This window comes from Capricornis sumatraensis, chromosome 2 (assembly GCF_032405125.1).
Source record: "Capricornis sumatraensis isolate serow.1 chromosome 2, serow.2, whole genome shotgun sequence".
Classification (NCBI taxonomy): Eukaryota; Metazoa; Chordata; class Mammalia; order Artiodactyla; family Bovidae; genus Capricornis; species Capricornis sumatraensis.
This window is the reverse complement of record NC_091070.1, coordinates 43,936,196-43,956,948: the sequence shown is the minus strand read 5'-3', so window position 1 is coordinate 43,956,948 and position 20,753 is coordinate 43,936,196. Positions and strand designations below refer to the sequence as shown.

The 20,753-nt window shown below is 35.3% G+C and overlaps 1 protein-coding gene across 6 annotated transcripts in view; it reads left to right on the top strand.

The window, feature by feature from the left end:
- Positions 1-20,753, top strand: part of DMXL2 (Dmx like 2) — a 171,298-nt gene that overhangs the window by 94,161 nt on the left and 56,384 nt on the right. For all 6 annotated transcript variants that reach the window (XM_068965082.1, XM_068965081.1, XM_068965079.1 and 3 more), the window contains exons 10-16: positions 3,056-3,295; positions 4,465-4,736; positions 5,572-6,268; positions 6,602-6,723; positions 12,475-12,564; positions 15,383-15,500; positions 19,111-19,230. In XM_068965082.1, coding sequence (XP_068821183.1) covers positions 3,056-3,295; positions 4,465-4,736; positions 5,572-6,268; positions 6,602-6,723; positions 12,475-12,564; positions 15,383-15,500; positions 19,111-19,230 — 1,659 coding nt within the window. The remainder of the gene's footprint in view (positions 1-3,055; positions 3,296-4,464; positions 4,737-5,571; positions 6,269-6,601; positions 6,724-12,474; positions 12,565-15,382; positions 15,501-19,110; positions 19,231-20,753) is intronic.

Genomic DNA, 20,753 nt, shown 5'->3' with positions numbered 1-20,753 from the left:
GGCTTCCCTGGTGGTTCATTGTTAGAGTCCACCTGCCAATGCAGGAGATGCCGGTTCAATCCCTGGATTGGGAAGACCCCTGGAGAAGGAAATGGCAACCCATTCCAGTACTCTTGCCTGGGAAATCTATGGTCAGGGGAGCATGGCAGGCTACAGTCCATGGGGTTGCAAAAGAGTCAGACATGATTTAGCAACTAAACATAGGTATGTTTTATTGAAATGGCAGTCTGTTGCTTCAGGGTGAAGACAGAGGATTTTATTTTAAAATATTTATTTATAAAAGGTGATACTCAACAAATCAAGTTGCGAAAAAGTGACCTTTATTTTATTATTTTTTAAAAATATAAATTTATTTATTTTAATTGGAGGTTAATTACTTTACAATATTGTATCGGTTTTGCCATACATCAACATGAATCCGCCACAGGTATACACGTGTTCCCCATCCTGAACCCCGCTCCCTCCTCCCTCCCCATACCATCCCTCTGGGTCGTCTCAGTGCACCAGCCTCAAGCATCCAGTGTCATGCATTGAACCTGGACTGGCCTTCAGATGCTTACCCCCACTGTATTGAATAGTAGTGGATATAGGTGTGTGTTGTTCAGTATGGTGGCCATGAACCGCATGTAGCTGTTTGAGCAATTGCAGTGTGGATAGTCCAAACTGAGATATGCTCTAAAATAACACACTGTATTTTTAAGACTTTAGAAAACAATGAAATAATATAAGATCTCTTATTAATAATTTTATTTAATATTGATTACATGTTAAAATGATAATATTTTACATATATTGGGTCAGATAAAATATATTATTAAAATTGTTTACCTGTTTATATAATATGGCTATTAAAATAAAAATTATGTATTGGCCTTGTATTTGTGGTTTGTATTGTACTTCTATTGAGTAATAGAAGTTTGCTGTGCTACTTGATTAACTGTTTTTTTAATAGATTATCTTTTCTGACCTAACATCTTAATTGTATCTAAGATTTATAACACCACTTGTTTTCAAAATGGTGGTGGTTTTAGATTTTTATAGATTTTCAACCTTTGTAAAAGAACCTTATCTTGAGTTATTGACTATGATGAAGACTTAAGTTCAAACAAAAAACAGTCAGTGATAGTATGCAGATATTGTGTTAGAAAGTTTTGCATGTTACCTGTATATACTATTCTAATCAAATGAAATAGGATCACAGGATCATTCCTTGTGTATAGGCATTCTATTATATCATTTGAGTCTAAGTACTAGATGTGTTCTTGTGGTCATTAGGCCTTGTCTGCTAGCATTTTTATTAACTTTCACCATTTAACCAATTTTAACCATCTTCACCCTAACTTATCTACACATTATTTTAAAAATTATTTTGTACAAATATTTAACATCATGTGTTTATAGGTAGTGTTTGTTAAAAAATACATTTAGGTTGACCTAATTGTTTGTTAAATGCAAATAGTTTTATATTGCAGGACTTCTCTGCCTTTTTTTTTTTTTTTAAGGAAAACCTCTCAACCTTAGAGTAAGGCTGAAAGCATAGTATAGTGAATACCCATGTGCTCTTTACCCAAATTCAGTCATTAACCTTTCACCATGTTTGCTTTTATTCTCTGTGTGTGTGTGTGTGTGCATGTGTGCGTGCGTGCGTGCATATGTGCGTGTGTGTGTGTGCCTTTTATCTTTGGCCGAGCCATTTGAAAGCAGTCACTGACATTTTCCTTCATCCCCTAAATATTTTACAACATTACCTAAATATTTCAAAATGTATCTTCTGATAAAAAGAGTATATTATAATGGTATAGTAGTTCCTGTTAACATCTAGATTCTTTTTTTTCATGCATTTGTTATTTCTCTTTAAATCCCACTAATTTAGAATAATCATTCTTCAACAAAATGTCTCAAGACAGTTATCTCTCAGTTATTTTTTAAGATGTCTTAGAGTCAGAATATTTGTCCGTGATAAGATTTGGGTTGAGATTTGGATTTTTACCTAGTACATAGGTATGTAGGGGATGTACTGTTTTATAGGATTATTAATTTACATTTCTTATTTGATTTGTTTAATTTCTGTTAGAAAACCAGGCTTGTAACCCAGAAATTGGAAAAAAAAGAACACCTTGGAGCTTTATTTAACATTGATATTTATGAATAAAACACTTCTATAATATATTACTTATTTCATCTTTAGATTCTCACTTCTTTTGCAGAGGATAGTCTTTTTTCTTTCTATTGAGTGGATTCTTTATAATTTGATTTGGGATTAAGGAGATTGTTGTTTGTTGTTTTTGAATTGTACTGTTTTGCATGAACTGATCTATAGCATGAATTTCAGTTACCCCACGTGGAGAAGGTCTGTTATACTTAGAAGTTTGCTTGCCTTCCTGCGTTCTTTCTTAGCATTATTTGCCTCAACTTTTACGGAAAGTTTAAAACAGTCAACAAAGTTGGAAGACTAGTACAGTGAACCCTCATTTCACCCACTTTGATTCAACAGTTGCTAACATTTTCCCAATTGCTTTATTCTCTTTGTGTATACACACATACGTATGTGTGTATGTGAGAGTGTGTGAGTGAAATTTTTTCTTAATGTTTTCAAAGTAACACATCATAGCACATCACCCTTACATAATTTAGCAAGTGTCTCCTAAGAATAAGGAAATTCTCTCACATAATCACAATATCATTATTGTACCTAAGAAAATTAGAAATAATTCCATGGTCTCTAATCATCATAGTTAAATTTCAGTCATCTCAAAAATGTCTTTTAGAGTTGCTTTTCTGTTATATCTTTCTGTTCCCTTGTCCCCAAACCAGGATTCGATAAAAGTTTGTGCATTTGGTGTGTTTGGCTTTTAAATGATTAATTCCATGTAAGTCTATGCCGGTAATTCCTTTACCATTAAATTTAATTAAAATTTCAAATCCTGCTAGAGTTATATTTACTTTTTGTTTAGCACATTTTTTGTGTAATGGAATTAGTCTTTCTAAGCACATGTAGTATTTTAAAAGATGTTAAGAATTGATATAGAAAATTTTATCTTTTTTGATTCCACAGATATTCCAAATGTCTTGGTTGGCACTGTATTTAACATTGATGATGGAAATGGGGGCTTTGTAGTTCATTGGTTAAACAACAAAGAATTTCATTTTACATCATCTACTGAAATATTTATGCAGCAATTAAGAAAACTTTCTGAAAGGCAGGTAGATCATGAAAGTGACGAAGGCGATAAAGAAGATGAGGAACGTTCACAGGAGGAAAGAGAGAGGGGTTTACATATGAAACTAGATCACGGTGAGTATCCTATATTCAGGTTTTTCTTTTTTTCAGGCTGACAGCTTTTTGTGAAGCCACTTTTGGTTTGTAATCTTTCCTTCCTCCTCTCCTTCCTTTTTACTTTTCCATTCATTCCTCAGGTCTTTTCTGACCATCTAATATGGACCATCTACTATCTAACTTTGCTTTCTTATAATGTATTGCTTTGAATAATGTATTATTTTGCAAGCAATGTTTTTTGGCGGGGGTGGGGGGTGTGTGGTGGGGGACAGGTTTTGCTAATAATAGAAATGATAAAGATAATATGATAGTGTGAATGAAATTTTGATTTATCTAAAACTAAGAAATGTAGTAAGTTTCAGTTCAGACCAGAAAATGATTTTTTTCTTATTTATATACAATTTTTATTTCAAGTTTTTAAACACTGTATTCCTTTTTTTTTAAAATCTTTATTTTTACTTTATTTTACTTTACAATACTGTATTGGTTTTGCCATACATTGACATGAATCCACCATGGGTGTACATGAGTTCCCAATCCTGAACCCCCCTCCCACCTCTCACCCCATATCATCTCTCTGGATCATCCCCGTGCACCAGCCCCAAGCATCCTGTATCCTGTATTGAACATAGACTGGCGATTCATTTCTTACATAATAGTGTACATGTTGCAGTGCCATTCTCCCAAATCATCCCACCCTCTCCCTCTCCCTCAGAGTCCAAAAGTCTGTTCTATACATCTGTGTCTCTTACCATCTTTCTAAATTCCATATATATGTGTTAGTATACTGTATTGGTGTTTTTCTTTCAGACCAGAAAATAATTTCCTTCCTTGTTTTTTTTCCCCTGGCCATAAATTGGTAAAGGGACTCATGATCTCTAAAGATAGTATGTTGTTTATTGATTGTCTTGTATGTAAATAGGCTTCCTTGGTGGCTCAGAGGGTAAAGCCTCTGCCTGCAATGTGGAAGACCTGGGTTCAATCCCTGGGTTGGAAACATGCACTGGAGAAGGAGATGGCAACCCACTCCAGTACTCTTGCCTGGAAAATTCCATGAAGGGAGGAGCCCGGGTACAGTTAATGGGTTTGCAGAGTCGGACATGACTGAGCGATTGAACTGACTGAGTATGTAAATGAATTTTTATAGTATTATTAGTATGTACTGATGAATTTATTTTCTGACTTAGAATTATCCCTAGATAGAGAATCTGAAGCAGGTACAGGATCATCAGAACATGAAGATGCGGAAAGAGAGGGAAGTCCTAGAACCTATTCACGGCCTATTATATCAATGCCACTGCCTACGGTCCTGCTTGATCGGAAGATCGAAATGCTGCTAGCTGAATGGAATAAGAATCCTGACATGCTTTTTACCATACACCCAGTAGACGGTACCTTCCTAGTGTGGCATGTAAAGTATTTGGATGAATATAATCCTGGAATATTTAGACAAGTCCAGGTATATTTTACTGATGAAGCAGTTTTTACATTTCTTAAAAAAGTGAAACAGATGCCGTTCAGATTTAGCAGTTTTTCAGAAATATTTAACCATTTTATTTTTGATAAGCAACTGAGAATAACTTGCTCCCAAAGGGGATCAATTATAGCCAATTTTACAAACTTGATTAATTCAAGTACAGTAAATTTAACTATGAAATGCAATAGTGAACGTCTGAATATGTGTATATTAGGTTTTTTCCCTAGGAATTACCAGTATTTTGGATAAACTTAAGAAATTACCCTAGGGGGCTTCCCAGGTAGCCAGGGCAGGGGACATAAGAAATGTCGGTTCAATCACTGGGTATGAAGATTCCCCTGGAGGAAGGGATGGCAACCCACTTCAGTATTCTTGACTGGAGAATCCCATGGACAGAGGAGCCTGGAGGGCTGCTGTCCATAGGGTGCAGAGTCAGACACGACTGAAATGACTTAACACTCAAGAAATTATCCTAAAAATGTGACTCAGGATGAGTCCCCCCACTTCTCCAGTTTTATTCCTTAAATCTAGCTATCTTTATCTGTTACCTTTCTGAACAATATTTGTTTAGATTTGTAGTTGTAGTCATTTATATGTACAGGCAAGATACCTGCAACTATTTCTTCACTCTCCTCATAGGCTATGAATAGAGATGATATTATATAAATAGAGGGAAAGGATTAGAACATAATGAAGTTGAAAATGATATTTTTTGCTAGGAAGCTGAGGTGTGACATTTTGAAAATTGAAGTATTTTTAGAAGACTTTGAGAGGAGACAAACTACTTACACTGAGTCATAATGATTGTGTTTTTCAGGTTTCTTTTTCTTCTCGGATTCCTGTTGCATTTCCATCTGGTGATGCAAGCTCTCTTAGTAAAAATATCATGATGTATGCCTGTATAAATGCTGTGAAAGATTCTCACCACACTCCCTTACACCAAGACATGCTGGCTGAATGCAGTCCTCGCGGATCACTGACGCACTCTGGATCACACAGTACAAATATGAACATTTTAGCTCCCACAGTAATGATGGTCTCTAAACACATAGATGGCTCTCTCAATCAGTGGGCAGTCACGTTTGCTGATAAGTCTGCCTTTACCACCGTTCTAACTGTATCTCACAAATTTAGATATTGTGGTCATCGATTTCACCTCAATGATCTGGCATGTCATTCCGTTTTACCATTATTATTGACATCATCTCATCATAATGCTCTGTTGACTCCTGAATCAGATTTTCAGTGGGACTCAGACAGTAAATTAAGTAGATTGATAGATCCTGTAAGACACATAAAGGGTTCCTTGAAACAACCTCTCAGAAATGCAGCAACGCGTACATTTCATGACCCGAATGCCATCTACAGTGAACTTATTCTGTGGCGTGTGGACCCAATAGGACCCTTGTCATACACTGGAGGAGTGTCAGAGTTGGCACGAATCAACTCTTTACATACTTCAGCCTTCTCTAATGTTGCTTGGCTTCCAACTCTTATTCCCAGTTACTGTCTTGGTAAGTGTTCATTTTAATAGTAAAATTAATACATCTTTAAAACTGTTATTTATATACAAAGTAATTTATATTTATTATTATTAGGGGGCTTTTAATAAGTATTGAAATGTAGGTATCTGTCTTTAGAGTTTCTAAAAGTTTTTAATTTTTTCGCTCTCATAACCTATTTTCTATTGAATTTTTTGTTGATAATTTTATATTTATTAATTGTATCCATTTCATTGTGATTCTGGACCATGGTTATACCTAAAAAGAGAAGTATGGAATTTTTTTTCTTGTACTTTAGTTAGTTAAAAAAATATATATTATAATGCAGAGTGTTTACTTTCTCAGGCACGTATTGCAATTCTGCTAGTGCTTGCTTTGTTGCTTCTGATGGCAAAAATCTGAGACTCTACCAAGCTGTAGTAGATGCAAGGAAATTATTGGATGAACTGTCAGATCCAGAATCTTCAGTAAGTATTTCCTAATCTTTATTAATATATCTAAGCTAAGAAGCCATTCTCTTTTGTCTAGGACTTTCATTTGTTAGTAGGTGTTCAGGGAGTAAGCATTTGTTCTGGGCTCTCTGTAACTAGTTTGTTTTTCCTTAATTTGTGTTTCAAGGTAAATGAGTCAAAATTACCACCTAATGATGCCTTCACTGCTGTGGCCCAGATTCAATCCCTGGTTGAGGAACTAGAATCCCTGTAATCCAGAAAAAAATTACAGTTTATACAGCACACATCAATTTTACATTTAAAGAAATAAATATGAATTTTTTCCTAAACTATATATTTTTTCTTGACATTTTTCACTCTGTCATTTGGTTCTGTTAATTTTTCTTTGTTCAAGAAAGGTTTTAAGGGAGCTTCACCAAGCTGTATGTTTAGGTTGGGAAAATTTGACCTTTTCTTAGCTTGAGTCATTATTTTAAAAAGTCCTGTGGTTAGAATATGTTATCAGTGGGTGGCAGTATCTCATTCCACTCGTTCTGTATTTCAGCTGGAAGTCATGCATGTTAGTTAATACTCAGATTTGAATGGTGAATTTTCCATTTAGCTGTGAAAACATGGCTTTTTATAAAATAGCTGTTCTAATAAAAATGCTCCCAATATTGAAAACCAGTGACTGTTTTTGAATGCCTGTCATGTGTCCCTAGATGTATAGGGACTACAGTGTCTGCCTTTAAGGAGATTTAAATTTAGTTGAGAGAAATCATTAAAAGTTTAAATAATAGTTTAAGACAGAGAGGTATCTGAAGGTGATATATAATCAATTGGCAAACACTATTTCATAATTCAGAGGCGAGAGAGATCAGATTAGGGTAGCCATAGAAGTTTTTATTAAGGACAGTATTCGAGTTCATTTTTGATAAATGGATAAGATTTAGAAAGATAGATCCTTAGTCTTTGTTGAGTGAGAGGATGGCCTGAAAGTGGATACAGGAAAGTACATGTCTAACTAAGTCTTGTTCCAAAAACAGTGATAATTGGATTGGAGTCACAAGGTTGACATAGAGAAAGTCTAGAAAAGTAGCATCTTAAAATTATGTAGGTGGAAGATTTGAAGTTCCCCTAGTCTAACTAGCTGTCTGATGCTTTGTTTCTCTCTACCATATTCCTGCCAGCTTGTCTTCGGACGTCTGAGGAGGGAAACTACACTCTAAATGCAGCACATTCAGTCTTTGAATTACCATCACAGTTATATTGAAATTAAATTTGTAATCCTTAAAATCTACTTGTTAGCTGTAGCTTCATTTAGAATAAGTCTAATGTTTCTTCTGGGCTTCTCAGGTGGCTCAGTGGTAAAGAATCCACCTGCCAGTGCAGGAGACGTGGGGTCAATCCCTTGATCAAGAAGATCCCCTGGAGAAGGAAATGGCAACCCACTCCAATATTCCTGCCTGGGAAATCCCATGGACAGAGAAGCCTGGCGGGCTACAGTCCATGGGATCTCAAAAGAGTCGGGCACGACTGAGTGACTAAACAACAACATTTCTTACATGAGAGATCACCGACACCTATCTTGTAATCCCCAAATTTGTTCCCTCAGGCCAGACCTGCTGCTCCTCTGCCCATAGATTTATCTAACTGCTTTGTATTTGACCCTGGTTACTGTTCTGAGCAACTTTCGGTTTGTTTATACACTGGAAATTGTAGGATCTCTAGAATATAGCAGTATTATGCCCTCTCTCAGTAGATTGTGTCTTGTCAGTCATGCCGCATTCTTTGTATGTAATTAATTCATATTGAGCTTTCAAGTAAACATCAGAGTCTTTTTTTTTTTGCTAGCAAGCTATCTTATATTTGTGCATTTGAATTTGGGACTCAAATATAGACTTACTTCCCTGTTACATTTCACTCAAGGTACAGATGTTTAGTATCTTTTTGAATCCAGATTCTGTTAATTGTGTTACTTCTGTATGACTTACATCATCAGGCTGTTAGATGAATGTTGTTCTGCGTTTTCATCTAAGTCAATTAGATGAAATTCAGATGTAATTTCTGAATTTTATTACAGAAATGTTAAATGTACTGGGCTGAAAAAAGGACCTAGCAGTATACATTTGAAATCTTTCTCCATTTTTTATTGTCTAGAATATTTATTCAGCTTATCCCAAGTATTTGCATGAGTCAGCTTGTCATGCAAATAAAATACACCCTGTCTGGCAAATCTCTTGTAATCAAAAAAGGAAGTCAGATTTGTATGAGATTGTTTTAATGTATAGTAGATTGTGTGTTCCCTGATGTCTTGATGACTAAAATATACTAAATAGACATCAGGCTCTTTATTCCAGCTTACAGAAGTATGCTGTTTTCCTTTTTGAAAATTATAACATTTGTCTGCTTTTTGTCTTTTGGCTGTGTCAATCCCCATAATTTCTCAGAGTACATACTCTATGGTTCATTCTTCTCACTGGCAAAATGTATCAATAACCTGGGCATTATTTTTCCAGGAAAATAGAAATTTCATTTAGAGCAGATGAATATGTTCTTGGAATTTTAAAATTTATCTTGGTCTTCTGTTCCAGTGTAGTTACAAATGTAGTTTTTTCTTAAACCTTCCATTTTCATTTTTTTAAAGTTAAAATGTGATATTTATTCATTGTAGAAAAATTTTGACCCTTCTTACTTTCATAAGCTAAATTCTTGAACAGAAGACCCCAGAGACCGGACTTGCCTGGTGGTCCAGTGGTTAAGAATCCACCTGCCAATTCAGGGGACATGGGTTCGATCCCTGATCTAGGAAGATCCCACGTGCCCTGGGGCAACTAAGCTGGTGTGCCACAGCTACCGAAACCCCCACTCTAGAGGCCGTGCTCTGCAACAAAGAGCCCTCACAGGCAAAATTAAAAAAACAAAAAGAACACATTCCAAAGTGCGAAAAAAAATCTACTTATCTAATTTTCTCTATTTGAAATTTTCTGTTTATAAATCTGTTTCTTATCAGTTGAGAGTTGTAACTTAAAATGAGTAAGAAGGAGAAACTTGGGAAGAAGAAAGTGTGTTTTGTGGGTATAAAATTTTAACAAGACGTGTGAAATGAATCTGAAATGAATGGAAAAAAGTTGGAAATACATTATCAGATGTGATATTAATTATTATTAGAAAAAGTACATGTCAGATAAAAATTGTTGGTGGATATCTGTATCAGTTTCCTACTGCTGATGTAACAAAATTCCACAAACGTGGTGACTTAAAACAACACGTTTATTATATCTTTGAGGTTAGAGGCTCTAAAACCAAGATATTGGCCAAGCCATGGTCTCTCTGGAGACACTAGAGGAGAGTCTTTTTTTTCTTTTTTAAACCTTTTCCAGCTTCACAGGCTACCTGTATTTCTTGTCTTTCTTCCTCATCTTGCCTTTTGAAGATAGCAACATAGTACATAATATTTTCAAATCCTGTTCTCTTTCTGGTGTCTGCTTCTCTTGTCATATCTTTTTCTCCAAATCAAACCATATTTCCTCTCTTTAAGATTATATTGGACATAATACAGGATAACCTCTTCATAGCAAGATCTTTAATCACATATGTACTTTTTTTTTTTTTTGCCATGTAAAGTAACATATATTCATAAGTCCTAAGAATTAGAATGTAGATACCTTTTGGGGCCATTATTCTGACTACTACAGCACACTAATTTCATGTTCAAAATGAAGATATGAAAAATTAACTGAAATGCTTTAGATTTAGAATTGCTCACTGGAGCAAAATAATGTTATATGGATAATCTTGTTTACAAAAACCAGCCACTGACTTGGTTTTTAAATATTTTGATAATTTAAGTCTTAATAGAAATTTCATCTCAAATAGTTTTAAGTGACATGAAGTATCAGTAATTTATAATATAAAGTCAGCATTGTGTTTGGATTTTCTAGAACCAATTCACAAATTTTGCTTAGTGCAGTCTTATCCATACTTAGAGGTGGACTTGGGAACTTAAAAAAAAAATCCAGTCACAATGTTGCCCTTCAAAAAGAAGTTTTGGTAAACTGAAGTTAAATTATTTTTGGTAAAAATAAATTTAAAATGATTTTGTGAGTTTCAATATACTACCTTTCATTTTTTAATGTTTTTCAACCACTTTAATGTTCTGAAAAAAATTAACCTTAAAAAACATATGAAAACATGTCTGTGCAGTTTTGCTTTTGTCTTGGGCTTCAGTATGGCTCATCAAGACACTCTTGGATCCTGTATTAAAACATTTGCTGCTTTTTCTTCATTATTATTTGCTGTATTAATTTTTATTTTAAAATACTGCATTAAGAATTTATTGATCTTGATTTTTGAGCTTTTGATGCCCCCTTAAAATTGAAGGTGACATTGAGTGGGATCCTGTAGTGTTGAACAAGGCATTCAGTTGTTTGTTAGTTATAGTGCTGGCAGATAGATATTCCTGTAAGGGGATATCAACCATGGCCATATGTTGGATGTAGCTGAAGAGCTTGTAAAATGCCTGATGATCAGATTATACTCAGTATCTACAAGTAGGACCTAAGCACCAGAGATTATTAGTTCCGCATGCTGAGAACCATTGTTCATAGTTGAACCATAGTTCAAGGCTGAGAACCATTGATCTGCAGCAGTACTTCTTAAACTTCAGCATGCCCATGAATCATCTAGAGAGCTTATTAAAATACACATGTGTTAGCTTTGGAGTCTAAGAGACTGCATTTGTAAAAAGCTGCTGCTCCAGTGACCACACTTGTAAGGAGCAAAGATTCATGGTGTGTTAGAGAAATTCCGGTATTCTAAACTCACTAATTGTAGGTCACAGTTGAGTCCAGGTTTCAAATGGACAAACCCAGCAGACTGTTGGCAGCACTTCCAGGTGTCTGAACTAACATTTAAAATCCTGAATCTTGGGTGAATGTACCCATAACAATAAATTCATCCCTACCCAAGCACTTATTTTGTCTTTGTCTAATAACCCTAGAATCTGTTCCCATGCACGCCCTCTGGAATTCTGCTGATATAAATTGGAAAGATTCTACAACTCCAGTGTATATTGCTACTTTCCTATAGCTGACCTTGTACTTACACCCTGGGCTAAGCTGGGATCTTACTACTCTGAGTGCTCTGAAGGCGGTAAGAGTGGAGGTAGTGCTGAGGAGGATGGGCATCTCCATGAGAAGTAATTGCTTCAGGTGAAGTAACTGAAAGATTTCTGTGCAAGAGAGGGCTGCTTGGAAGGAGAAGGAAGGAAGGCTATGTTTTATTTATTTATTTTATTTTTTAGCAGAAAGATTTTGTGGTTTGGGGATCCAGAGTTAGGCTTCCTCTGTTTACACATCTCCATCCCAAGTCACAGAATCCTACTTCTTCTCATCCTTTGCCCCTATCGTTGAGGGCAAGTACAAGCCCTGGCAAGATTGTGTTTTTAAATAGCATTGTAGGTCTGCAGCCATCCACATAGGCATAGGGCCATGTCCTCAGCCAGGTCTGTGTTGGAGCATTAGGGTTGCTAAATGAAGACATGTTCAAAGAACTAGATGTCTTGAAATCGTATACTGCTTATGTAATCACTATAGGTTTTTCTGCTTAGTTAATTTTAAAAATGAGAGTGAGTATAAAAAGTTCAAATATTTCTTTGAATTTGTGAATTGCCATTGCAAATCAGTGACTATTTAGAAGAGCCTTAAATATCCAAGATGCTGTGTCATACTGACAGTAGATATATTATTGACTATGAACCTTTTCTTTCTTTCTTTTTTTTAACAGAAACTTATTGGAGAAGTGTTTAATATTGTGAGCCAACAGTCAACTGCTCGACCTGGCTGTATTATTGAACTTGATGCAATAACCAACCAAGTAAAAACGTGTTTGTGAATTGGTGGTATTAACTTGCTTTATCCCAGAGTGCTTTACGGGCATATGATACACAGTTGAACCTTGAACGTGGGAATTAGGGGCACTGACCCTTCTCACTATAGAAAATTCACTTATAACTTAACAGTCGGCTCTCCACGTCCTCAGTTCTGCATCTGTATATCCAACTAGCTGCAGATCATGTAGTACTGTAATATTTACTATTAAAAAAATTCCCACCGAAGTGGACGTATATCATTCTTACGTGTTGTTCAGAGGTCAACTGTATTTCATTCAGAGAGTAATTCTGTTGTTTGATACTAAATATAGCCAACTTCTTTTGATTTCCGTAGTGAAAATTTATAATGATTTATATACAGTACAGCTGCATAGAGGCTCAGTTTGTGTTTTTTTAATATAAATTTATTTATTTTAATTGGAGGTTAATCACTTTACAATATTGTATTGTTTTGCCATACATCAACATGAATCTGCCACAGGTATACATGTGTTCCCCATCCTGAACCCTCCTCCCTCCTCCCTCCCCGTACCATTCCTCTGGGTTGTCTCAGTGCACCAGCCCCAAGCATCCAGTATCATGCATCGAACCTGGACTGGTGATTCGTTTCATTTATGATATTATACATGTTTCAGTGCCATTCTCCCAAATCGTCCCACCCTCTCCCTCTCCCACAGAGTCCAAAAGACTATTCTATACATCTGTGTCTCTTTTGCTGTCTCGCATACAGGGTTATCGCTGCCATCTTTCTAAATTCCATATATTATTACTTACTTCAGCTCAGTAGATGCCTTTGGAGTGTTTGGCTTGTTAGGCTGGGTATTATATATTTTTTATGAGATCCATTAAAATGAAGATAGAAGTAGGATCAAAGCATGCATATACTCTCTAATCACAGTTCTTTGATGTGGGCAGTGTTCTTCCCTAGTTGACTTAGGAAAGAAGGAGAATGCTTTTGTCTATGGGGAGTTTGTAAATTCCATCATAGCCCTCAGAATATTTGTTTCTTCAGGGTCATGTTTATGGACTAAAGGGGATAGAGTAGTGTATTCATTCCAAATAGGAAAAAAGGTTACTTTGGTGAGGAAGTTGCCAACAATTTTCAAACAAGGAAATGAAGAAAGAGCTGACCATATTTAAAAACAAATACAGTTAGGTCATTATTTTTTCATAGTCCTTGCACATTATGTCAGGAAAAGTTTCCACCACTGTAGAGAAATGACCACATCAGCTCTTGGCAACAGAAATGTGGCTGCCAGACGTTACTAGTTTCAGGAAACCCTTAACCTATAATTTCCTTTTTTTACTCCACAGGGATATAGGAGAAGAGTGTATTAGCTTCATTCCCATAAATGTCTTAATTTTTAGTGAACTGGCTGTTAAATTCATTTCCCCAGGGTACCCCCTTCTCTACTCTTCACTATGGTATATTATTACAGACCTTTTTCACTTAGCATTTTGATTTTTACTTCATTCTTATTGAAGAATTTTTTCCCTTTCCATTTGTGGCTATCTTTATCACAAGGGCTGGTAAACTGCAAGCACTGACAAATGGCTTATGCTTATAAATTACAAACTTTAAAACTCATTCTACATTTGTTTCCAGTGTGCTGTATTATTTCTGTATCCATAAAGGTGTCACCCTTCCCTTTTCTCACATTTGGGCATCCCTGGTGGCTCAGTGATAAAGAATCTGCCTTCTAGTTAGTCCCTGGGTTGGGAAGATCGCCTGGAGAAGGAAATGGCAACCTACTTACTCATGGACAGAGGTGCCTGGCAGAGTACAGTCCATGGGGTTGCAGAAGGTTGGATACAACTTAGCAACTAAACAACAACAGCAACATTCTTCTTCCCTGGAGGAGATGACAGTTTATGCTTTGACTGTGAAGGTTTTTTTTTTTTTTTTTTTTTAGTGTTTCTATATAGAGAGACATAAAAATACCTTATAATTTTCATTAAAAATTTGTTGGTCAATCTGATCAGTAGTCCTTTAATTTCCTTCTACTGTGAAAGGAGGCTGATTTGCTTTATACCCTAAGATTGTAGCCCATCCATTGAGTGCCAGGATTATCACAGTTGCTTCCCCTCCTTGAAATCCATCGGATAGCCATCTAATTAATTGTCTTGACTTACTTCCACAGTACGTTTTTGTTTGGATTTAGCCTTTCTTTGAATTTCAGTTCACTTTTGTGATTCTGAGTAGCTATTTGTGATCATCTTTACTTTTCTTCTCTGTGTGGTCCCACGTGATTATGTAGAATCAGCTGATTGTGATGTTTCATCCATTCTTTTAGAAATCCTACTTACTTAAATGTAGATACATTTTTTTCACAGATGTGTCATTCCCACTGGCTGTTATGGGATTCTTCATAATTCCTACCAGACAGAGTTTTTGGAAGTACTTTGAGGAATTTTCTGGGTTTTCTTTTTCTGGTTCTCAAGTGGGATAAGAAAAAGGAACCTGTAGTAGTGTGCTTAATATGGTCTGCATGGCCTTCTCCATCCGGTCTTGAAACCTGTTTTTTTCTTTTTTTAATTTGTTTTTTGGCAGTATTTTTTTTTTCCAAGATGCAAACCTATTGATTTGTTTTTATTAGTTTCACAGTTCTGCTACTGACTATAGAGTATTTGAAAGTAAATTATCTAATGATTTTTTCTCTTGTTTTTCCCACTATACTTAGTTATTCTATAAAGAACAGAAATTGTTGGATTTATTTCTTCTATATTAGGGTTCTTGGAGAGGTAGTGAGTGGAAGATACGGAATTGCAAAGATAAAACTTTACTTCTTTTCATATTTGTAGTGTGGCTCAAATACACAGTTGCTTCATGTGTTTCAAGAAGACTTCATTAGAGGATATAAACCACATAAGGAAGATATGGAAAAAAAGGAAACAGAAATATTTTTTCAACCATCCCAAGGTACTTTTAAAAAATAGTCTTGAGTTTGATACCTTAATCTTAAAAAAACTCTAAACTTTCACTGAGTTTAGGTCTTTTATCAAAAGTCATCACTCTCATGATTTTTTACAAATACACCAGTTCTGTCATTATTGTTTTTTTCTGGGTGAAGAACATATGTGGGTAAAAATTGGATATATTTATTTTTTAATTAAACTTTTAATTTTGTATTGGGATGTAACTGATTAATAATGCTGTGATAGTTTCAGGTGGACAGCAAAGGGACTCAACCATACATATACATGTACCCATTCTCCCCCAACCTCCCTAAAAAATTATATTTTGAAAGATACTTTCACTGGTGACATAGCCTTTGCCAATAAATGTTATTTATGGAATCTAGTTTAATTGTTTAAAAACTTAACCTTGATTGTTCAACACTACAGTTAAATTATTTTGATTGGTAGTAGGTATCCCTGTGGTATCTTAAGGAAGCCAATTAACTGTAGTATAAATTTACTAAAGATTATTGATGACTGTAGAAGGAAGATATTATGTTGTATGGTATACCAGGAAGCTCAGGTACTCTGAGCATTAAAGGTACTGTCTCGTAGATTTCCTGTCTGAAAGGTTGTATTTCCTTCTTCTTGAGAGAAAGTAGTTCTAAGGCCATTCAGGGGTGGGATGGGGAGGGAGGTTTAAGAGGGAGGGGACATATGTATATCTATGGTTGATTCATGTTGATGTATGGCAGACACCATCAAATATTATAAAGAAATTAACCTCCAATTAAAAATAAAATGTACAAATGTAAACCATATGCTGTTTAGTTTAAACATTTATTATTTAGCTTAAAATATTCCTTTTAGAGGTTACAACTTTGTAATTATAAAACATTCATGTTCTATTTGAAAGTGAAATTTGAAAATAGCCATACTGAGTAGAATACTTTCTGTTTGAAGGTAGAAAGATATGTCCTACTTTAAGAATTCATTTTCTGTAATGAATAGTTTTTAATTTTCGAAGAGTTTCCAGATACTTTATCTGGTTATAGCTTGTAAGTATTAGAAGGTCATACTTTTTTTTCTGAGTATAGCTTTTATTACAGAATTATGTATAGACTTTTAAGGAAGACATTTCTACTGAATTTGTATGGTTAATTTCATTTCCTTTAGTGGAAAATCAGAATGAGTTCCTGTACTCTGTGAGGCTAGCTCAAACATCAGCATGAATCAGCCATAGGTATACATATGTCTCCTTTAGTTTTTGTACAGTTTCCTCAATGTTCTTGATTTTATAGCTGTTTTCTTAAGGGACTTGAAGTGTGTGTTTCTCCTCTTCCCTTTCCCTGCCGCATTCTGTACACTGTTAAGTGCTTTGTTTCGGCTATGCTAAGCCTTTGTTGCTGCATGGGCTTTTCTCTAGTTGTGGCAAGTGGGGGCTATTCTCTAGTGGTACCTGGGCTTCTCATTGTGGTGGCCTCTCTTGTTGCAGAGCACAGGCTTTAATAGTTGCAGCACACGGGCTCAGGAGTTACCATTCCCGGGCTCTGGAGCACCGGCTCAGCAGTTGTGGTGCATAGGCTTAGTTGCCCCAGGGCATATGGGTTCTTCCCAGATCAGGGATGAAACCTGCGTCTCTTGCATTGGCAGACAGATTCTTTACCACTGAGCCACCAGGGAAGCCCAGCATTGTTGGTTCTTAATTTGTTTGGATCCATATCCATATAGAGTCCACACATAGTGTTTCATTTCTAGGAGTCTTTTAAGCTAAAGTAATCCCCCTTTATACTCTTATCATGCCACTAATTTGTTTTAGAGAAAGTTATTTTATAGCAGTTTTTCTGACCGGTTACTTGCGGATGTCATTTAAAATTTTTCCTGTGAAGTGCAAATGAGCACTTATGTCCATCACAGAAGGACATAAGAAAGAACATAATGTTAGGATGTCTCATTTTTAGTGATGCTAGGATTCAGAAAATTCACCTGGTGCTGCCAGCGTAAAATATGCCAGCAGTCTATTATCTCATGGTTTCTTCCATTGATATTGTTGCTTTTAAGTCAATTATTTCATTAAGGATTTTCAAGTATGATTTTCTAGTTTTATCAATTCTCATTTATTTATTAGCTGGAAAGCATTTGGAAGGAAAAGCTTTTCCTTATCCACGAGAGCTTTTTGGCTGTCTTGAAATAGAGTTCTTTTTAGAAAAGGCAGAGTAAGTGCTTAGTTCTTTCTCTTTAATTGATGAATTCAAAGGAGTTTGTTCCCAGGTTCCTGTTGGTGGTTATGGATGAATGTTGTTGTCTTTCTTTTTATTTTGTGTGTCATTATGAACCCATTTTAGAAAAACTCTTTATTGAATAATATGCATACAAAGATATATCAATCATTAATTTTTATATACTTAACATATTTCAGTCAGTGCAATCATAATTTTAATGTTCACATTGTCCTGTATTAGACTGGTGAAGATACTTTCAGTTGGTCCCGAGTCCTTTTGACACAACCCATTAGTTTTGATAATTTGCTTTCTTTCAGGCACAGCAAGATATACCAGGCTTCTCTTGTAAATAGCCTTTGCAAGAATGGAGTCACCCCCCACCCCCAAATTGTTCCTTCCCATGCAGCATGGTATTCAGAGGCCACAATTTGCGTTTTAGCAGTGCTCCTTGCCAATGACTTGCCCATTATAAGTTTTCATTTTTTTCTGTTCTTTCTTTTCATTGAATGAAATATTCTTTAAATTCTGTGGTGCTTTACAGTTTTCAAAAGTCTCACACCCATAACTTCATATTATGTACAGGTTTACATTTTTCAAGAAAGTTTTTGCTGTCCTTTGTGGATCTCATTATCCTATATGAAAAATGTAATTGTCAACAGGAAAAATTGTGTTCACAAATAATCTTTTCATAAAATGTAAAATTTCTAAAAAGTCTTTTCTGTACCACCACAATCAGCCCTCTATCCATGACTGTCTTACATATCTTACATATAGAAAAAGCAGAATATATGTTTACTTCATTCTTTGCATTTAATTTCTAGTTTTCCATTTAAGAGTTAGTGCCCCAGTTACTTCCAGGGGCATCCAATGAGGCTGACTTGCTCCCTCTCTCCCTCTTGCTTTCTCTCTCTCTCTTCCTTTCATTTCTTCCTTTTGGTCCTTCTTGTCCTTCCTTTCTTCACTTATCATTAAGTGCCCTCTCATTTTTGGTATTTTTATGAATGTGTTTTAATAAATTGTGTGCTTTTTTATTCTTTGTTGCTCAGATGGTCCAATCTTTGATCAGTAGGCATCCATTCATGTTGGCTTTTGTACTTAATGACATAGCCCCGTTAGTCTTTGATAGCCACTTAACTTTTAGCACAAAAGATATAAAACTGTTTCTAAACATCTTTTCTTCCGTTTCCTTCCAGTACATACCAAGATATTTTGTTTAAACAAATGTCTTTCTCTTAACCCTATAGAAACATGTGAACATGTAAAGTCACTCAGTCGTGTCTGACTCTTTGTGACCCCATGGACTGTAGCCTACCAGGCTCCTCTGTCCATGAGATTTTCCAGGCAAGGGTACTGGAGTGGGTTGCCTATAGAAACAGGTTAACTTAAATATTTCTTTTCCTTTAACAATAGGGTATCGGCCACCACCATTTTCAGAAAAGTTCTTTCTAGTAGTAATTGAAAAGGACAGCGATAATTGCTCTATTCTCCACATGTGGCACCTTCATCTTAAATCCATACAGGCATGTTTAGGTAAGTAATTATATAACAATTTTATGTAGCGATAATATGAGATAAATTCGTTTTTACTGGACATGCTTTAGGTTGGTTAACTCTTTAAAATGGTGATCCAGTGAACTATAAATTGAATTGCTGAGTTGAAATATGTATATGCCAAACTTTTAATTATAGGGCCATAAATTGTTAATGAAACAGGTTAATCTAAAAACAAACCAAATGGGTACATTAGACATATTGAATTAATAAATTTGATTGAGTTTTAATTAGTTTGTACTAAAGGTCTGTTATGACTCTGTTCTAGATACCATGTCTCTATAAGTCAGTTTTGCCTGTAAAATTAATATTATAATTTTTTGTTGGTTAATACACACTGTCATCTGATACTGTGCACGTTTGCTATAGCATCTCTAAAAGAAGCAGATTTGCTATTTAGAAAAATGTGACTCTGAAGTTCAAAAGGGTGGAACTGGTTTTGTGGAATATTAGGAAATACAGCAGTGATTAAAAAAAAAATTTAAGCCACACTTTTGCCATTCATATTCATATTGATGTTTTTGCAAACCAGAAGATGTATAATATGAAGTACAGAAATTGATTATGAATCTTTCTTTTTAAAACAAACTTTGACTTCCTGAGAGAGAATTTAAATGAATAATTGCATGGTTAGCCTTATCAAACTGTATCTGCCTTAAATTGATTAATCCAAAATTTTTGAGAGTTTTGAAAATTGATTTTTATATAATTTTAATGATTTTATACATACTAAACATTAGAGAAAAATACTAGTGTATATGTTTTTTGTTCCCTTGGTAATCAACATCATCACGTAACTATGTAAATAGCAGTTCTAACTGGGCCCTGAACTGGCATTGAAAAGCCAAATGATTCAGTAGAACCTTTACCCATGCCTGGTTGAGCCTAATCCTCTTGTGGTAGGAGGAATCCCCAAATCTTTTCAAAGCCTTTGGAGTTAATTCTTGGCATATGTGTTGTTTCACAGAAATGTAGGAGTCGAAGGATCTAAAATCTTGTCAGGAAGAGAATTTTATTTCTTTTTTTTAAATTGAGGTTGATAGCATTATATAAGTTTCATGTGTACAACAGTTAATTTGACTTCTATATACACAACAGTTTGCTCACCACCAAAAGTCTGGTTCCCATCTGTCACCATAGAGTTGACTCCCTTTACCCGTTTCACACCCCCCCCACCCACACACACACCCTTTTCCCCTCTGGTGACTACCAGTCTTTTCTCCGTTTCGGTGTTAGTCTTTGTTTTGTTTTTCATTTATTACTTAAAAATATTCCACATATGAGTGAAACCATATGATATTTGTGTTTTTCCATCTGACTTATTTCACTTACATAATACCCTCAAGGAAGAGAATTCTTAACCTACCAGAAAATATAGTATTTTCTAGAGATAGGCACAGAGGGTGAGATGAACATGCAAATATAACAAATAAATGTTGCAGAGTATCTCATACATGTCACAGAAGCACAAATAACTAAATCTGCTTAGAGATTTTTCACTT